The sequence below is a fragment of the Ptychodera flava genome, chromosome 20 (assembly GCF_041260155.1).
Source record: "Ptychodera flava strain L36383 chromosome 20, AS_Pfla_20210202, whole genome shotgun sequence".
NCBI lineage: Eukaryota > Metazoa > Hemichordata > Enteropneusta > Ptychoderidae > Ptychodera > Ptychodera flava.
The window spans coordinates 35,451,043-35,468,284 of record NC_091947.1 but is presented as its reverse complement, the minus strand read 5'-3'; the positions used below and the strand labels follow the sequence as shown (position 1 = coordinate 35,468,284).

General features: G+C 35.6%; 1 protein-coding gene across 1 annotated transcript in view; it reads left to right on the top strand.

Annotated features, from left to right (window-relative positions):
- LOC139120817 (condensin complex subunit 3-like) overlaps positions 1 to 16,617 on the top strand; it is a 35,711-nt gene extending 19,094 nt beyond the window's left edge. The window contains exons 9-20 of the mRNA XM_070685387.1: positions 2,162 to 2,375; positions 3,311 to 3,487; positions 3,937 to 4,044; positions 4,270 to 4,389; positions 5,800 to 6,045; positions 6,726 to 6,907; positions 7,352 to 7,529; positions 7,943 to 8,113; positions 8,637 to 9,057; positions 9,670 to 9,775; positions 10,606 to 10,848; positions 15,151 to 16,617. Coding sequence (XP_070541488.1) covers positions 2,162 to 2,375; positions 3,311 to 3,487; positions 3,937 to 4,044; positions 4,270 to 4,389; positions 5,800 to 6,045; positions 6,726 to 6,907; positions 7,352 to 7,529; positions 7,943 to 8,113; positions 8,637 to 9,057; positions 9,670 to 9,775; positions 10,606 to 10,848; positions 15,151 to 15,199 — 2,215 coding nt within the window. The 3' untranslated portion in view covers positions 15,200 to 16,617. The remainder of the gene's footprint in view (positions 1 to 2,161; positions 2,376 to 3,310; positions 3,488 to 3,936; positions 4,045 to 4,269; positions 4,390 to 5,799; positions 6,046 to 6,725; positions 6,908 to 7,351; positions 7,530 to 7,942; positions 8,114 to 8,636; positions 9,058 to 9,669; positions 9,776 to 10,605; positions 10,849 to 15,150) is intronic.
- The last annotated feature ends 625 nt before the right edge of the window (positions 16,618 to 17,242 follow it).

Genomic DNA, 17,242 nt, shown 5'->3' with positions numbered 1-17,242 from the left:
GAACGGTGGCATATCGCGAATATACCATGGTTGGCACACGCGCGAACTCATACTGTCATGATTTAATAGCAATAAATCACACCCAGCGATGGTATACCACTCAGTTTTGACCAGTTCACTTCATATATGCTCTCGCTATCGCTCTTGCATATATGTTATGAACTGGTCAAAATCTCGTGGTATACCATCACATGGGGTGCTTTATTGCTTAATCATGGTTGGTTGCAGATTCTCCCCCAGTTCAAACTTAAAAAATTACAAAGATGTTATTTTTATTCACTTGTACAATACAAACAAAGTTAACCCTTATCTTGCCAAGTTCATATTTTGCCATCAGGTCAAGTTGGTTAAAGCTACACTGTAGTAAGGCACAATATTTTCCATATGGTGCATTTTGACAAACAAGGCCCTTGAAAACATAGGCTGTAAACATAATTTTTACAACACTAAGCTGCTATAACATACTGAGCCCAGTGAGTGAAAATCTTTATCACTTTGTCTCAATACTGCTTTTGACTGACTTGGCAGATGGGTAAACGATACTGTTTGGCAGGAAAGGGGTTAATTTTCATTTTACATTTAAGGCAGAAGTGTTTCCAAAATGGCTTTATTGTTTTTGCCACATTGCCAGAGTCTTGAATGACCTGTTGGCTTCAAAGTTAAATGTACATGCAGGTCATACAGGGCTCGAAATTAGCAGTAGTCCCGCGTTCTCAGACTACCAACTTTTCCCTAGGGCTACCAAATGGTAGCCCACAGGGACTACCAAAGCCTTGGACATGAAATACTTGGCGTGCGATGTCCGTCACTAAATTTACGACGAGCTAAACGCAGTCAACATGCAGTTTCATTTGTTTGAAGCAATTTTCCTTTCATCTGTAAAGAGTTTTTTCCGGTGACTATTACAATTTTCATTGCTATGTTGTAGTTTTCACAAGATACATAGCGTTTGATACTAGAATGTTGAGTTGCTTTTCCGTGCAGTCTTTGCATGCCACTTCACACTATGCTGTTGATCTGCAGCATACAAGACGTTCTTGTGTCAAGTTTGGGGTTTTTGATGCTGAAATTTCACAAAACTGTCATTTCTGTATCCAGAGATTGTAATGTGTAATGTTTGATTTGAAACAGCGATATAAAACACTGTGTCAGTTAAACTTGGAAATCGTTGCTGAGTGTTGCTGTCTTTTATCTATGGTTGTCGATCAGTATCAATGTATTACGTTCTGTATAGAGAGACTCGGGTGTAGCAAGGCATGCCAGTTCATAAAGATCATGAAAATATTTTTTTTGTCTTTACTAAATTACAATTTCTTTGGGTATATAAGCCGATTTTGAAAGTGATAGAAAGTGTTAAAAAAAATTTAAATTAGCATAAATTAAGCGTTCGTGACACATAACATGCGCTTTCTCGAGTTGAAGCCCTAGTTTTACTGCTATTTGTGTTGCTGAACCAGGGCTTATACTCGGATGAGTACAATATCCCTAAACTAAACTATGCATGGACTACAAGCCATTGCCATTGGGCTACCAACTTCAGAAAAGTAGCCAAGTGGACTACCAGGGTAAAAAGTTAATTTCGAGCCCTGTCATACCTACAGAAAATAAGAGCTACCTTTGTCATGTTGTATCAAAGCAATGTAACCCTCTTTCTCCCAGGTGGGAATTAGTTGTAAGCTACCATGAACTTACCAAGCAGTATCTACATCGAGTTAAAACTGAACATTAATTGCCCTGGCACCAGTTACTCTTATATCCCAAGTCCTTTTTAGTAGTAACCCAATACTATAAAATGCTATCAAACACAGTAAACAATGCAGGAGGCAACTACTTTGCTTTACTATGACAAGCATACCAACTAGGCACCCCATGACATGTTGCAACCAAGTCAGACTTGGTAACTTATAGTAGACTGTCATCGGAAGAAAGGAGTAAGGGCCAGTCCCTCTGGTCTGCTTTAAAGTAGAAATTTCTGAATAGTGCTGCTCTGTATTAGAGGTTATTATAGCAATATGTGAAATTTTTGTCTCAACAAAATAATCAGTACCTTTATATATTAATCAATAACCATTAGGCTGCTCTATTTATTGAACAACACCAAGGGTTTTTTAATTAGAGATATATTCACAAGTGAATGTTAATTCTTCTTTTCAATTCATAGAAAACGTCTTGACAAGCTTGTACATGATATGCTTGTGTCTCCTGATATCCCTGCATCCTTGGTTAAGTTGTTACTGGATTGCTTTAATAAGATCCATAGTGATGCTGATCAGAGAATCATCAAGATAGCTGAGATCATTGCTGATATCAAAGAACCAATGACAGAAATTGATGTTCCAGTAGATGAAAAGGAAAAGAGGCTAAATCAAGTTAAGGTACGTGGGACAAAATTTCCTTGTATTGTCACTGTCAAGATATTTGGTAACATACTGGTATAGTGGAAAATGGCATTACAGTACAGTGTTTGTGCAAATGATGTGTTTGTGTTTTCACTGATATGAATCATGCCAGGCAGGCTCTATTGACAACTGTATTACCAGTGGTTATATTAAGTACTTTTGTTTGCAATATACAGTTTCTTGTTCTACTTGGAACGTCATACCAAAATGCAAAGTGTTCAATGTGTCGACACAGCTTGCATGTATGTTAATATGTCAAATGCTGACATTGGACTTGTTGACAATTGAGTGTTAGTCTAGACTAGAAATCATTTGTCAACAATAATACTTGTATTTTACACAAGTGTGTTCACAAGTTTAAAAATTTGTATTTCAGCGTATTGTACAATGAAGACTAAGAAAACATACTCATTTTAGACAACAAAAATAAGAACATCAAAAGTTGTAGCCATTTTCCCTTGTAAAAAGGACCAGTAATAGTTATCAGGATTTCCCTATTTAATGTCAGTGCAGTTATATTTAAAAGGACAGCAGAAATATTACGCATACATATAGTCCAATCAAAGAAAAATACACCCAAAGAACATGGAAAGTTGGGAGAATGTTATTGAAATGTTTTTCCTTATAACACACCAACTGAAAGCCTCATCTCTAAAGTGGTTTCTACATGAAAAAAGCAAATGAGAAAAACTGTACATCCGTGTTTCTGTAAACCCATTTGTGTCAGTTTGAAAATGGCAATGTACATTTTTCTATTGATATAGCTGTAGGCAGAGCTGTATGCACCCACACATAAATACTTTACAAAACTGTGATGACACTTATCCTTTTCAAAGTAATACACATGTATATCCATACACAGGTCATTTTTCAAGACCATGGATTCATATTGTTGTGTTTTCATTTGGCAGCTTGCAGGTGTACGGGTTGAATTAAATCAGTTGAGAGATGAGTTAGAGAACTGTATCACTCACCAAGATTTCAACAAAGCTGCTGAAGTCAAACAAAGAGTTGAAGAACTGGAGCAGAGTAAGGCTAGCCTTATAGAAGCACTTCAACCTAGCTCCCAGCAAACTTCTACTGAAAAGGTGAATACATCTTTATTTACATGTCATGTGTTTTAAAAGTTTTAAGATTCTTGAAAGTGAAGAAAAAAGCACATTAAACAATTCATCTCTTGTTTGAATATTATGAAAGGGATTTCACTTGCTAATATTTACTTTTGCTGTCCTATGGCCTATATGTAGTTTGATCGTACATAATTGTACCGGTGAGTAATGCATTTATATAAAGAAAAACACTTGCTTAGAAATGCACTGATAAACTGAGACAGGATTGTTTTGCCATGCAATACTGATACAGAGGTGTGTCATGAAATTAACTACTATAACAGTTTTTAATTGGATGTCAAACACGTAGTAACCTAAGAGAACCAGGAATCAAAGCGATGATCAAATATTTATATTTAAAACCAGCAATAGCCAGTGGATAATTACTGGTGTTAACTTGCTCTATAATTTGGTAATTTTTTTATCAGAATGACCCAGCTACTTTGACAAAGTGTCTTACGATTGCCAGTGAAATGCTGCTTGAGTTGTCTACCAATGGATTGAATCCAACTCTGAGAACCATGGCAGAAACTTTGGTAAGTTCTCCTGACAATCAGTTCTTCTCAACAATCATAACTGATCAGCTATGCAATAGAATAATAATGTCTTAAAATGTAGCATCATATCTACAAATATGATTGAACAACTTGATTTCCAGTCCATGAAGTAATGTGAATGTAATCACAAACTCCCAACCATAAACTCATCTTCAGAACATGAAACTAATAGCTTGTCATTTGCTTTCCTTTTTCACTTTCAAGATAATTCCTGGAATTCAAAATGAAGATCCATTGGTGCGTAATCTAGCTGTCAAGTGCCTTGGTCTGTGTTGTCAATTATGTAAGAATTTTGCCAAGGAGTATCTGCTGCTATTGATGCAGGTAAATGCACCAACTCACCTGTACACATTAGCTGTTTAGGGATAAGTAATATCTTACACAAGACATGATAAGCTATTATTATCAAGTCTTGCTTCTGTCAGGGTTAAACTATCTAAGAAGATCTGCTTCTTGGATGCCTTTTTGGTGCATTATATGCTCTGCTCTTGTTTTCATATTGCATAGAAATACGCATAAATGTCACAATATTATGTAGTACCAGGTATGGTCTGTGTTGTGCCACCGTAAACTCCACAGTGAACCATGTAATCTAGTTGTATGCTGTGATGTCACATCATAATGGTACATAATCACTGAATTGCTGAGAACCTTGTGGGTCCCTGCAAGACAAAGCAAGCCATGTGTGTGTACAGAGTACATGTGTACAGAGTACATTAAAGCAGCAGTCCACAATCCCTGGATTTTGCATTAGTGCTTGTCGACATCATGGAGGTCTTTTTTACCTCCATGTCAATGTCAACTAACTATGTGGCATCAGTTCTTTGTTCTCTTTGAAATGTGTGTTCAATTAATCAATGTGGTTAAAGATAAAAGCTGATAACAAACCTGTCCTTTTTAAGTGACAGGAAGAAGAATGACTTCTGAGTGGAGACATGACTCCGACAACACCTTCAAAAGCAGGGAAAAGTTTACTGTTTTCACTATTAAAAAGGACATGCCCACTCCCCATTTTTTTTACCTGGCAACTATTTTTCTGTTGCTGACTTTAATTGGAAACTGAATTGAACATGTCTGTTTATCAAACCATGAAGATTGGTTTAAAAGTTTGAAAATAGGAGGTCTAAAGTATCTGAATGGTGTTCCACAGTATTACAATTTAAAAAAGCAAGTCCATTTATCAATCCTCACATTATCATTAGAGACTCTTATTGTGTCAAGAACTCTCAGTTGCACATTTAAAGGGGCATATTCCTTCACATGGTAGAATAGACCAATAGTTCTAATATTTCATCAGGAATATACCTCTTAAGCAAGGTACAGCAGAAAATATGCACAAAGGCCCTGCAAGGAATTCAAATACAGGGAACAGCAACAAATGTGGAACTTGTATATGAGTGTGAGGAAATGTTCTGTACCCATATCCCACTGAGGTTGAGTGGCAGCGGATACATGTAAACATTGTATGATTACGATAAGTTGTTTCATTTCAAATTATGGAAGAGACGTAGTAGCATGAGGGTACTGATTTGCATACATGTCAGCTATTCATTCTATCATACCGGTATAATGGCCCACAGAAAATACCAAGATACTAGAGAGAAAACTCTTGTAATCCATAGTCAAATACTTGTCATGAGATGTCTGTTACTTAGTAATATTCTGTTCTATCTGGCATGTATAGTAACATTTGAGATTGATGAAATCCTTGATGTTAACTTTTGCAATTCCAAGGTATCTCAAGTGGATCAAGAAACCATTCGTGTTGAAGCTTTGAAAGCCATCTTTGATCTGATGCTGACCTTCGGCTTTGAGACTTTCACTGCTGATGAGGATGAAAAGAATGATGAAACTAATAATGAAGATGGAAATGAATCAAAAGATAGTGATGAGATGGAGAGGAGTGTTGCTAAGGAAACAAACGAGAAGAAAACTGCTAACAGTATCCTCACTATTTTGACCACACTCCTTGATAATGAGGTGAGATAGAAAGTATTACATTATGATATTTCAATACTTCTGTCAATCAAAGTAGAAAGCAGTGTATGTTGATATGCTATTTTATATTTTGTTAGTCCAGGTGGGACTTGTAGATAGGACATTGTCTGTTTCTTCTGTCTGGAGCCATTTATTTGACATATGTGCACCAACTTCTTTCAAACCTGGCACAAGAATAATCCATTATGACATACCGTACACATACATAACAATGATAGATCCAATGTGACTGCTTTGTTGCCATTTGATTACAGTGTTTTCATGTTCAAAGCCATTATAGAGACAGGTCTGAACAATCTTATTCAAAATTCATATAGGGACAATGTACTATGATGTACATCTACCTACATGTATGTGTTAATGTTTGGCAAGATACAATCCAGCAAGATGAAGCATAAAAATGAATCATACTGACATTTGGAAATTCTTTCCTCATGCAAATCTTAACTTTCCCAAGTTGGTGTTGTATCTATTGATGAAGATATTCCAGTATCTATGGATTGCCAAAGTGAAGTGATAATGATTTTTGATAGTCTTTTTCATTATTCTTAGAATACCAGCATAAAGTAAATGATATTATTTATTAGTTATTGAGATTAGATCCACATTAAACCATTTTGCATTTCAATGTGCGATATATTTATACGTTTTCATGTTGACAGAGTTCAGAGATCCGCACTGTAGCAGCAGAAGGGTTGGCCAAATTGTTGATATCAGGACGTATTGTCAGTTCTAAATTGATATCCAGATTGGTAATTCTATGGTACAACCCTATCACAGAGGAAGATACCAGACTGCGTCATTGTCTTGGTCTGTTTTTACCACTCTATGCATTCAGTGCAAAGTAAGTCTATGAGTTTATGAAATCATTTTGTTACAACTGAATTAGAGGTTATAAACGGCAAGCGAGGGTATTTGGTTGCGGATATAAGACCTCTGGGGTGAAAATTAGCGTATTTGGCAGGAAATAATCACCGAGCGAAGCGAGGTGATTATTTCACCCATATTTCTATACGCATTTGCGCACATGGTTTTGTTTGTACCGTGGTCTGTTCGAATCGTGTGTTTAAACTATTCAAAAGAAAAACAAAGGATAGATACTAGACATGTACCGATATTATAATGCAAGAATTACCTCAGAGTCCTACTTTTCCAACCATTATTGTCCAGTGTTTAGAAATTGCAAATGCTATAAAATTAATCAGAAGACCATGTACTCAATGTATTTTTTACAGAATTTTCCTTCAGCAGCAGGTTTGAATTTAATTTTACTTTTTCAAATTTTCAGGTCTCACCAAGAGTGCATAAGTGAGGCATTCCTACCAACCTTACGGACTCTCTTCAATGCACCTATCTTTTCACCATTGGCTAAAATCAATGAGAACAATGTAGCTGATCTGTTAGTGACCTTGACAAATCATGCAAATCTACAGCAGAACAAAGACAAGCAGAATGATGGTACAGAAGTGAGTATATCTACAATCAGGCACAATTCTATCTATTACTTACCCTCAAAATGTACCTCACTTATTTCTATACTCCATCTTTTTTCTATCATTTCTGTATTGGAAAGCATTTTTCATAGGGTCCACAGGACACTTTTCTATTGAATTGGTTGAAAATGTTCTCCTACTTTAATACATTGCAAGTTATATCTGAAGTCAGTTTGGCTTTTTTTCACATTCATGTAATTTGGATTACCTTGTTTATCTCTCACAACATACTAAAGTCTGTGGTGTAACACATAGCAAACTCAGAGAAAATGAAGCACAATAATATATAGGTATAATTTACAATTGAATCTCAGCTGATGTAAAGACTTATTCTTTTTATATCAGCTCTAATGCACTAATGATATCTTGGTTCTATCTGGTGGCAGGATTGTTCAGTACATGAAGGTCTAGCCATTAAACTTTGTAATGAGATTCTGAGTGATTGTGAGGCACCTGGTGTGCGGACACTTTGTAAAACACTGACATTATTGGAAATCTCAGCAAGTAATCAGACTATGGTCAAAGATCTACAAACAATGGTTGCACAAATGATACAGGTAAGTCCTCAACCCTTTTTAGTCACAAACTCTACTCTACTCTTCTATTGGAAATAACAGCAAAGGTAGGGACTATGATGAAGGGTTGTCCTTTGAGTTTTATCATATGGCAAATCGTTTCAAAATTACAAGCTGGAATTTAACACAAAATTAGAGAGCTTCACTCACCTATCATGGTGTCTTTCATAACTTACTGATGCACATCACATAACTGGCAATGATAAGACTTAATACAAGCATTTGCAGTAATAGTGGGAAAAGGCTTGTGTGTCAGCTCTGTCGACATATGTTCTGATGTACCAATACTTGCAATGGAGTTCTGATACCAGGAGGTATAACAATATACAGTATTGACAACCAAGATATTATTTTGTGTCCAAGAATAGTGTATAACAACCAAATAAATGAGATGAAAAACAATAGCAGGTTTATTTTGAACCATGGAAGGGGAATCTGCCTCTTGACTTGCAGAATTATTGTAATTTATGCTAATTGTATTTTATGAATAATTCATATTGTTCAGGCCATTGAGGAGAAGAATGCCAAACGTTTAGTGGAGAAGTTTCAGCAACAGCTTACACAGCTAGAAGGTAAAGTTGATCAGGGAAATACAGAGGAAGAAAACGACAGAAATGAAGATAACGAAGATGAAAATGATGAGAAAGAACTTGAAGAGGATGAAGTGGGAGATGAGGAGGCTAAGAATGAGAATGGTTGTGATGGTGATATTCAAGTTGATAGAGAGGAGGCAAGGACCTTAACTGAAAGCACAGAAGACAAAGTGACAGATATTCAAGACACTGCAAATGCAGTCAGCAAGAAAAATATTACAGCATCAGCAACCAGAAAAACAAGGAAAACTGTCAGTGTAGCAAAAACAGTTATTGAGAAAAATGATGACGTTCCTGCAGAGACACCAACTAAACGTGAGACCAGAGGAAGAGGTCAGTGTTCAAAATCAGCACAGCTCTTTGTCAAATTAGCCTAGAGCTATTAAGTTACAAATTCATAAAACTCACTGGTGTAAATTAATTTGAAAGTTTCTCATTGTTCAATTGTGACTGTTTACTATGATAATTTGTCAAATCATAGACCCTCGTCAAACAGGATCCGTATGCTCCTGGAAGGTCCTGGAAAAGTCCTTGAATTTTAAAGTCTCCAGGAAAGTCCTTGGAAAATTCCTTGAAAATGACACTGAGTCCTTGAAAGTCATGGAAAATTGATAAGCAATAAAATTGATTTTTGAAAGTCACGAAGTGATTGGTCATGATATCGTAAAAATGATACTTGGAAAATTTTGTTTTCGACCAAAAAATGTCCTTGAAAATAGCTGAAAAAGTCCTTGAATTTTAAGTGTCTGTGAATGCATAGATCCTAGTCTCAAAGATATTTTATGCAAAAGATTCATCAATGTTTGTACATTTTTGCTGGTGAATTTTTCTCCACTGATGCTATACTAGAATTCATCAGTCCAATTTTGTACATTCCTCATTTACTAACATTGCTGAATGATGACGTGATTCAGTAACACAATTCTTACATAATTCTGTCAACAGGAAAAAGTACAACCGGTAAAAGCAAGGATACACAGAAGAAAAGTGTTCTGAGTACTCCTGTAACCAGGGGGAGAAAAGCTAAAAAAGTTGATGTAGATGACAACAGGTAAAACATAATATCCATCATTAGTTGGAAAATATTTGGTTGCAGCTTATTCCAAGAGAGAGTACAGATTTGGTATCAAAGAAAGAAATGATTGCAGCCTATATTGCCAAGACTTGTCTTTTCTGTACTGATTAGAGTTCTTCAAGTTTCAGGGATGTCCTGATATGTTCAGTTTACTCAGCATCTAGGTTGATTGCCTATTCTTCGTCAAATTCTCCAAATACTTGGCAATAAATGTTGAAACTCTGTCCATCCACTGATCAGTACTAACATTCTCGTACTGTATGCTTGCCATCCGTATGAGGAATTATTTCAGTCACAAATAATTTACTGTTAGAAGGCAGTGCTGAAAATTTTAAGTGACATACTTTTTTAGCTTTGATGTCAGCAATGTAGAACTTGTCAGAAAGATAGTCATCATCATCTGTCACTGTCTGTCAGTTTTGCTCTTCTCTTTGATATTGGTTTGCAAGTCCCTAGGGATGACCTTGATTTGTTAGAATGATGATGAAATATTTACAGATGCAACAATGCAATAATTTTTACCAAGAAAACAGCAAAGGACTTGTGTTATTCTAATCGTCTACTAACTGATCTTTATATCTTTGAATGCCTGCAAGTGACACAACAAAAAATATCTAAACCTTCATGTGGTATAGTGTTTTATGTTTAAAATTTCATAAACCTAAACTGACAGGTATGCTATAAATTAAACCAAAGCAAATGTGAAATGTAAAGATGAGTTTGCGTCACAACTTTATGAATTTTGAAATTAGCATAGAAGTACTTAAATGTAATAGTCTTGTTGATTTGTTTTCTTTCACCATCAGCGACTTGGAAAGTGATGTCTTTGTTACGCCTGCAACCAGTACAAGACGCATTACAAGATCCAGCCAGTCACATGCTAAAGGAAAATCATCACAGGCTGCCATGGTTGATGATGATAGTGTACTGGGGTCTAGTAAGAGAAGTACTCGCAAAAGCCAGCGACAAGGGGAGGCAAAAGCTAAACTAGCACAGCTCTTGTCAGACAGTGATTCTCCAGCTGAGGACAGTCCAATTGTCGTGAAAAGGTGAGTCTACATTTCCAAATTATGACTACCAGTATCAAAGGTACAGAATTTACGGTGATTTTGTGTTTTTTCAGAATAACAATGTAGAGTCAGATTCTAACTTAATCAGTGCTGTATTTCTATTACTGTATCTGTGAGTTCCTTATACTGAGTATCTGATCAATCTATGACATGCTTTGATAGTGGTATGATCACCAACACCATGAATTTTCAATTAACCTCCACCAAACTCAAGTAACATATGCAGTGTCTTGTTTGGAAGTTTGATTTCCCATTGAAGCTGCTAGTCATCACTGAAAATTGAACCAGAAATCTACAAGTAGCCGTTTTTTTACCATCAAGAGAGAACAACATGAATTTTAAATTAAACTCCATTAAACTCAAGTACCGTATGCAGTGTCTTTTGTTGAATCTTCACCTCCATTCAAGGTTCTTTTCATCTCTGAAAATGGAACAGAATTCTAGAAGTGCTTTTTTTGGTTATCGTTGATCGAGAACTCTGATCAAGTGTCAATGTGGTAAAGCATAGTGTGTATAGTTGTTTGAACAGCAATGTGTGTATGTGTAACTTGACAAGTAAAACAGACAAGCAAGTCAACTATCTGTAGTCCACAATTAAAATAAGCTTCCTGGGTGTCACCTTTTAAACAAAGATACCTCAAAATAAAGATACGTCAAAATAAATTCCCAATGTTCTGTTGTTCAAATATGAACACTGTTTTTTTGCATACTATATTTTGGCTGCTCATGTCCCTGAAGACAAGGCTAAACTTGGTAAGGAAGCAGGGCTCGAAATTAACATTTTATCCTGGTAGTCATTTTGACCACCACATTTTAAATTTGGTGGTCATTTTAAGGAAACTGGCAGTCAATATCTTTTTTTTAACTGAATCATATTATCAGGCTTTTTGTATTCATGAAAAGAGAGGTCAATGTTATGGTGGGAGTCTTTGAACATGGCTGTACCCAAAATGTACATGTCTGTACAGTGGATAAAAAAAAATTAATACCTATGTTGGATAGAAAAAAAAAATGATAATGATTTTGCCAACAACTTCTCATCTACTGACTCGTGCTTTATTGGAACCCAAACAACATGCAAATACATGTAGATGGCACAATTCGTTCATCTTGCAATCATATTTTTATACTTGCCAGAGTTCCAAAGTGATCGCTGCGTTGTCTAATGTTTTGTAATGATAAGTAGAAGGATTTTGAAATTGTTTTTTCCGTTGCGAGAAATATTTGCATAAATGTTGCAAAATGAAATTTAGTTTATTAGCACCTGTGAAGGCCCTGCGCCACAAAAAGGAATGAAACGTTATGTGTATCAATTTCTTCAAGGCCGATTGCAATGTTGTATTGATGAAACGGTACCCTCGCCATCAGACAAACCGGCAACCGCTGAAATACTAATTGTTTTACATGGTGGTCAAAATGACCACCAGTTACAGAATTTGGAGGTCAAGCACGGAAAAATGGTGGTCATTTGACGCAAGACAACCTATAATTTTGAGCCCTGGGAAGGTTGATTCTCCTTGGTACAGTCAAACTGATTACTTAATTTTCAATGATAATTAAGTTTTATTAAGTGCTAGTATCTTAGAAACCGATTTCTCACAGATTCCGTACAAACCTAAAAGTAGATGTAAAGAGAGTATTAGAAATGAACAGAGCAGAAGCATTGTACAACCATAGCATAAATATCACAGTAACCAGACTCAGTCTGATAGAATGTTCAACAGATTATTATGAACAAAACAACAACATAAATTGTAAGACTGTAAACTGTAAATTTTCACAAAAATAAATTTTACAAATTTCAAAAATGAATTGTCATGAATTTATTTTGTTGGAATACCTTACATACACTGTACCACCAATTATCACTTACTACTGCCAGAAGAATGCTGTAATGGCAAGTCAGTCATCTCACTTAGATGTCACAGCCAAACCTAAATCAAATTATCAAACTTCCTGCCATAAAAACATGAACTTTTGTAAGGGTTGATTTAGCACATGTACTGAGGTCACTTCTAGACCACAATGACTGGTCTTTTCACTAGTATCTAGGCTATATGCATGACAGTTGTGAGACTGATACTGCACATCATGAAAGTGATCAGCACAATTATAACAATTTATCAAAATAATCTCACATAGTAAAATCAGGAATTGATCGCCGGAAACCAATCTCCCTGATTTAACAGTCAGGAAATACAGAATTATGTCTGTGTACAGTGACATGTAAGGGTTTAGACTTCTTTGACAAATCTTAGTATCTCTATATCAAATGGCATTAGCAATTGTGATTGGCTGCTCAATTGCTGGTTAGGTTATCTCAAAACAATCTCATTTTTATGATATTCTGTACGATGTTTCAATTTTAAACAATTTATCATCCTGGTGTAGCCTGGAACTATCAACAAAATTGTGATGTCTTCCTGAATGAGAATTGAAAGCAGCATTCATCAAAATTGTAATTTGTTTTTCATCTTGATTTGTCATCTTTCAGCAAAGGCTTTAACAAGAACAAGCAAAATTTTGCATCGTGAACATACAGTTGAGGAAAAAGTCACTTCTAAATAACCTTTTCTGGTCTTCAAAGTTTTGGGTTTTTTTGTATTAACTTACAGTTCAGCATGCAGGTCTTCAATTTACCATATGCTCAGTGTGAATATAAAAACAAAACTGTTGTCTGCTCATATGTGTGATAGAAAAGCAAAACAAAAAATCATTGTAAAATGAATATATAGGACAAAACTCACAAACATTTTCACTGGAAAAGTTGCAATTTTATAGGAAATTAACAGATAAAGAAGCATGTCTGTTGTGTTTGTCTAAAATTGCCACTAATGTAATCTGATTTGGATCATTCTATAACTGAGGTGCAGTATGTGCAATATCTTGATGAGCAAAAGTTTTCATACACACATATGGTACTCTATGAAGCTGTTGATTCCCTGATCACGGATTTCATTCTAATTGTTGTTAGCAGGACAGGTAAGCACAGAGAAGTCATGTGATCCAAAGGGTAAAAATCAACAGTAATTATCTTTACTGGATATGCTGCTCTACTGCAAGTTGCATGTTATTGTGTACATATAAAAATTTGTAGTCTTTATGAAACCAGTCAGTTGTGGTTAATGAGTCCATTGCCAGTCCTCGCACACCATCATTATGTAGTGATTAGTTTTAAACAGTTTTGTGGAATCTTGTTACTCATTCTATTAACAGTGACTTAGAATTATGTTGTGTTGTAAACTTTCTCAAAATTTGGGTATCTGAAGGTTAGGAATACATTATGGTTTTTTCTGGAATATGTGATGTATTTAGCAATTCAAGCGTAGCTTATGATATCAGCATTTGTGTAAGTTTGGATCAGATGGTAAGATTTTTGACAAGCCAGATAATTTTCATGTTAATGATGTTGTCTGCTGTGTCTTTGATGCCATCATACCGTTGATTAACTGCAATTTAAGCACAATGAAGAGGTGAATAAAATGGAAATGAACAAGGAGGTACATGTATCCTAGGTATGGTGAGGAAGAACTTCATAGATTGATTTGGAGATATAGGAGTAGTTGAGAAAATATGGAGCCAGGATATGGAATGATGAATTCAGGCATTGATTTTTAACCACAGTTGGTGAAGAAACTGCCTTTTAACAATGCATTGCAAAGTCTCTGTCATATCCACTGTGGTTGTCACATTGTTGATAAAACTAGCAGTACATGTTTCACTGTATAACCTGGCTCCTTGATGGCTTCTTCGGTCGTGTCATTGCAGTCTAGGTGTACTTGTTCATGTAATCAGTTGTTTAATTCATGTTTGAGGCTGTTGACAGTGTTGGTTGTATTGAGAGATTCCATTGTGAGGTTTATCTTGAGTAACTGTTAGTTGTATCAAAATCTACTTATCAGTTATCAGCTGCATCATTATTGGCTGAGCAGGTGCTACTTGCTTTCCAAAGAAGTCACATACATATTGTAGTGTGATTGGTGTAACATGATTTGGCTATGATATATACAAAGACTACAAAGGATCCCATTGTTTATGTTTACAACAAATCATCCATTTGTAACTGTGCATACTCTATCAGTCAAGCACACAACGATTTCAATTGCACAGCCAAACTGCAGTTGTCCAATCAACAGGACATCTGACCTCTATTTGTTAAGCTCTACATTTCCTAAACCATTTCTTTTAGTGCATCTATGTCAGGGTGATAGGGTTCACATAAAAAGATATGTTTTAGTAGACTATTACTCATTATTTTCTTTTCATTTTGTTATTTTTTAGAGTGACAAGAAGAAACAAACCTGTTACATCCAAGAACAACAAACAGTAAACTGCTATTCAGCTACATTGGTGAAGATACACACTGCAGAGTGATAGTAGACTGTGAATAAATAATAGGAATAGATAGTGTAGCATATGAGACTTGATACTAGCCTGGTTGAATTGCAATGATGGTTGCTAACATCAGCTGTAATTTCAATTGATTGTTCAGACTGACAAGATTGTAGTGGTACTAGCAGAGTATACATTTATAATCATGTTTGAAGACCTATTTCATATTTTTTTATTTTAAAGGAATTGTGATTCACGTAGTGTCAATTGTAGTGATCGCAGATGTTTGGTCAATATGCCTTTATTCTATCCTCTTGAACACCAGTATACCCATGATACTTTATGGTGCTCTTACCTATTCCCTTGTCCATTTGTCCTCTTAGCAATTCCAATTACTATTTATGTTGTAGGGGTATCATTGACTTTGTACCTTGAAAGATGTAATGGGACAGTGGTGCACTGCCAGAAATATTGAATCATGAAGCATTCTGTGGATGGTCATTGATCAGTTCCTGTTTTGGATAGCAATGCTCATTTCTTTCCCAGTGGTAAAACTATTAACCATTATCCTGCCAAGTTCGTAAGTTGTTATTACTTAGGTCAATCTTTGAATCAAGTCCATACATTGCATTTGAATAAAGATTTGAAGGCACCTGACCCTGAAAACAATACTATAAACATGATTTTTATTGACTAAATTGGCTAAACATCAACTTGTTGAAAATATAGTTTTGGCTTAATACTACTTTTTACAAACTTTGTTGATGGAAGAAAAGATACTGCCTGAGAAAGATGTAAGAGTTAATCATCAGTTGTATCATCATCTTCGTACTAAGATATATATCATAGTAAACTTCAGTTCCATGAAAAAGAATTAGTCATCACAGATCAGAAGTGATCCATGTTGGCTTATTGCACCCTTAGATCCACACACAATACCAGCAACTTTGGTGGTCTAGATTTCAACACTTACAATTTGGACTTTGTTTTGAAATTGGCAAATTTTGCTTGACTTACTGGGCTTAGATGACATTATGAACTTGTCATTACTTTGTCCAGCAACATACACATTGTAAAACATCATTTTTGTCCCTTTGTACTCCTTTTAAGTTTCAGAAACATTTTGTATATAACTGCCACGGGTCAAAAAAATACTGATTCAGTCTGCCAAATTTTATAGCTGTAAATATAAGCCAGTCTTTACCTGGAGTGACTAAATGGTACATATGCCAGCATAAAGTATAAAACAATATGGAAAATCTGTCCAATGGAAATCAGATATTTTAGATGTTTTGATTTTAATGTACATTACTATACCTGTAGTGTGAGATCATTTTAACAAATCAAATGCAAACACCTTATCAATTTACTTGATCATCCCAGAGTATGAAATAAAATGGTATTTGCTAAACATAATCCCAGCTTGTGTTTGGGTTTGTCCCACAGATTTACAACGTAGTGTATGTCTTGTTCCCTGTCTCCATGATATAATCACTATGCCAGAAGGCAAATCAGATTTTGACTTCTGTGCTCAGTACATTATATTTTTACTGTCAAATTTGTGATTTGAGCCAGGACTTTACCTCCTGTTGACAATTGGTCAGTCCAGGTGTGGCAAAAAGTGATACAAGCACAGCGGTCATTTCACCATAGTGCCGTCCGATTAAAGGTAACTTTTCCCTACCAAGTCAATTAAAGTCAGCTGTTTTTATGTGCCAAAATTCTGAATATGATCTGATATAAGTGAACAGATCTCATTTTTATTGTCCATTCATTAGTCCTGGCCTGATAAGAATATGCAATGAGGCCATAAAATCACAGATTTGTTTCTCAGTGCAGGTCTCACAAAAAAGATATGGCCATGCATTCTTTTATTTTCTCCTGCTTTTGAACTCTCCCAATCCAACAACTGACATGAAAATGAGCCTACTCTGCAATAAAATACCACACTAACTACGGCAGTGTTCTTTGGAAAACACATGTGGAAGTATACAAGAAACGCTTGGATACACCTGCACACAGGAATACACATAGTTGTATC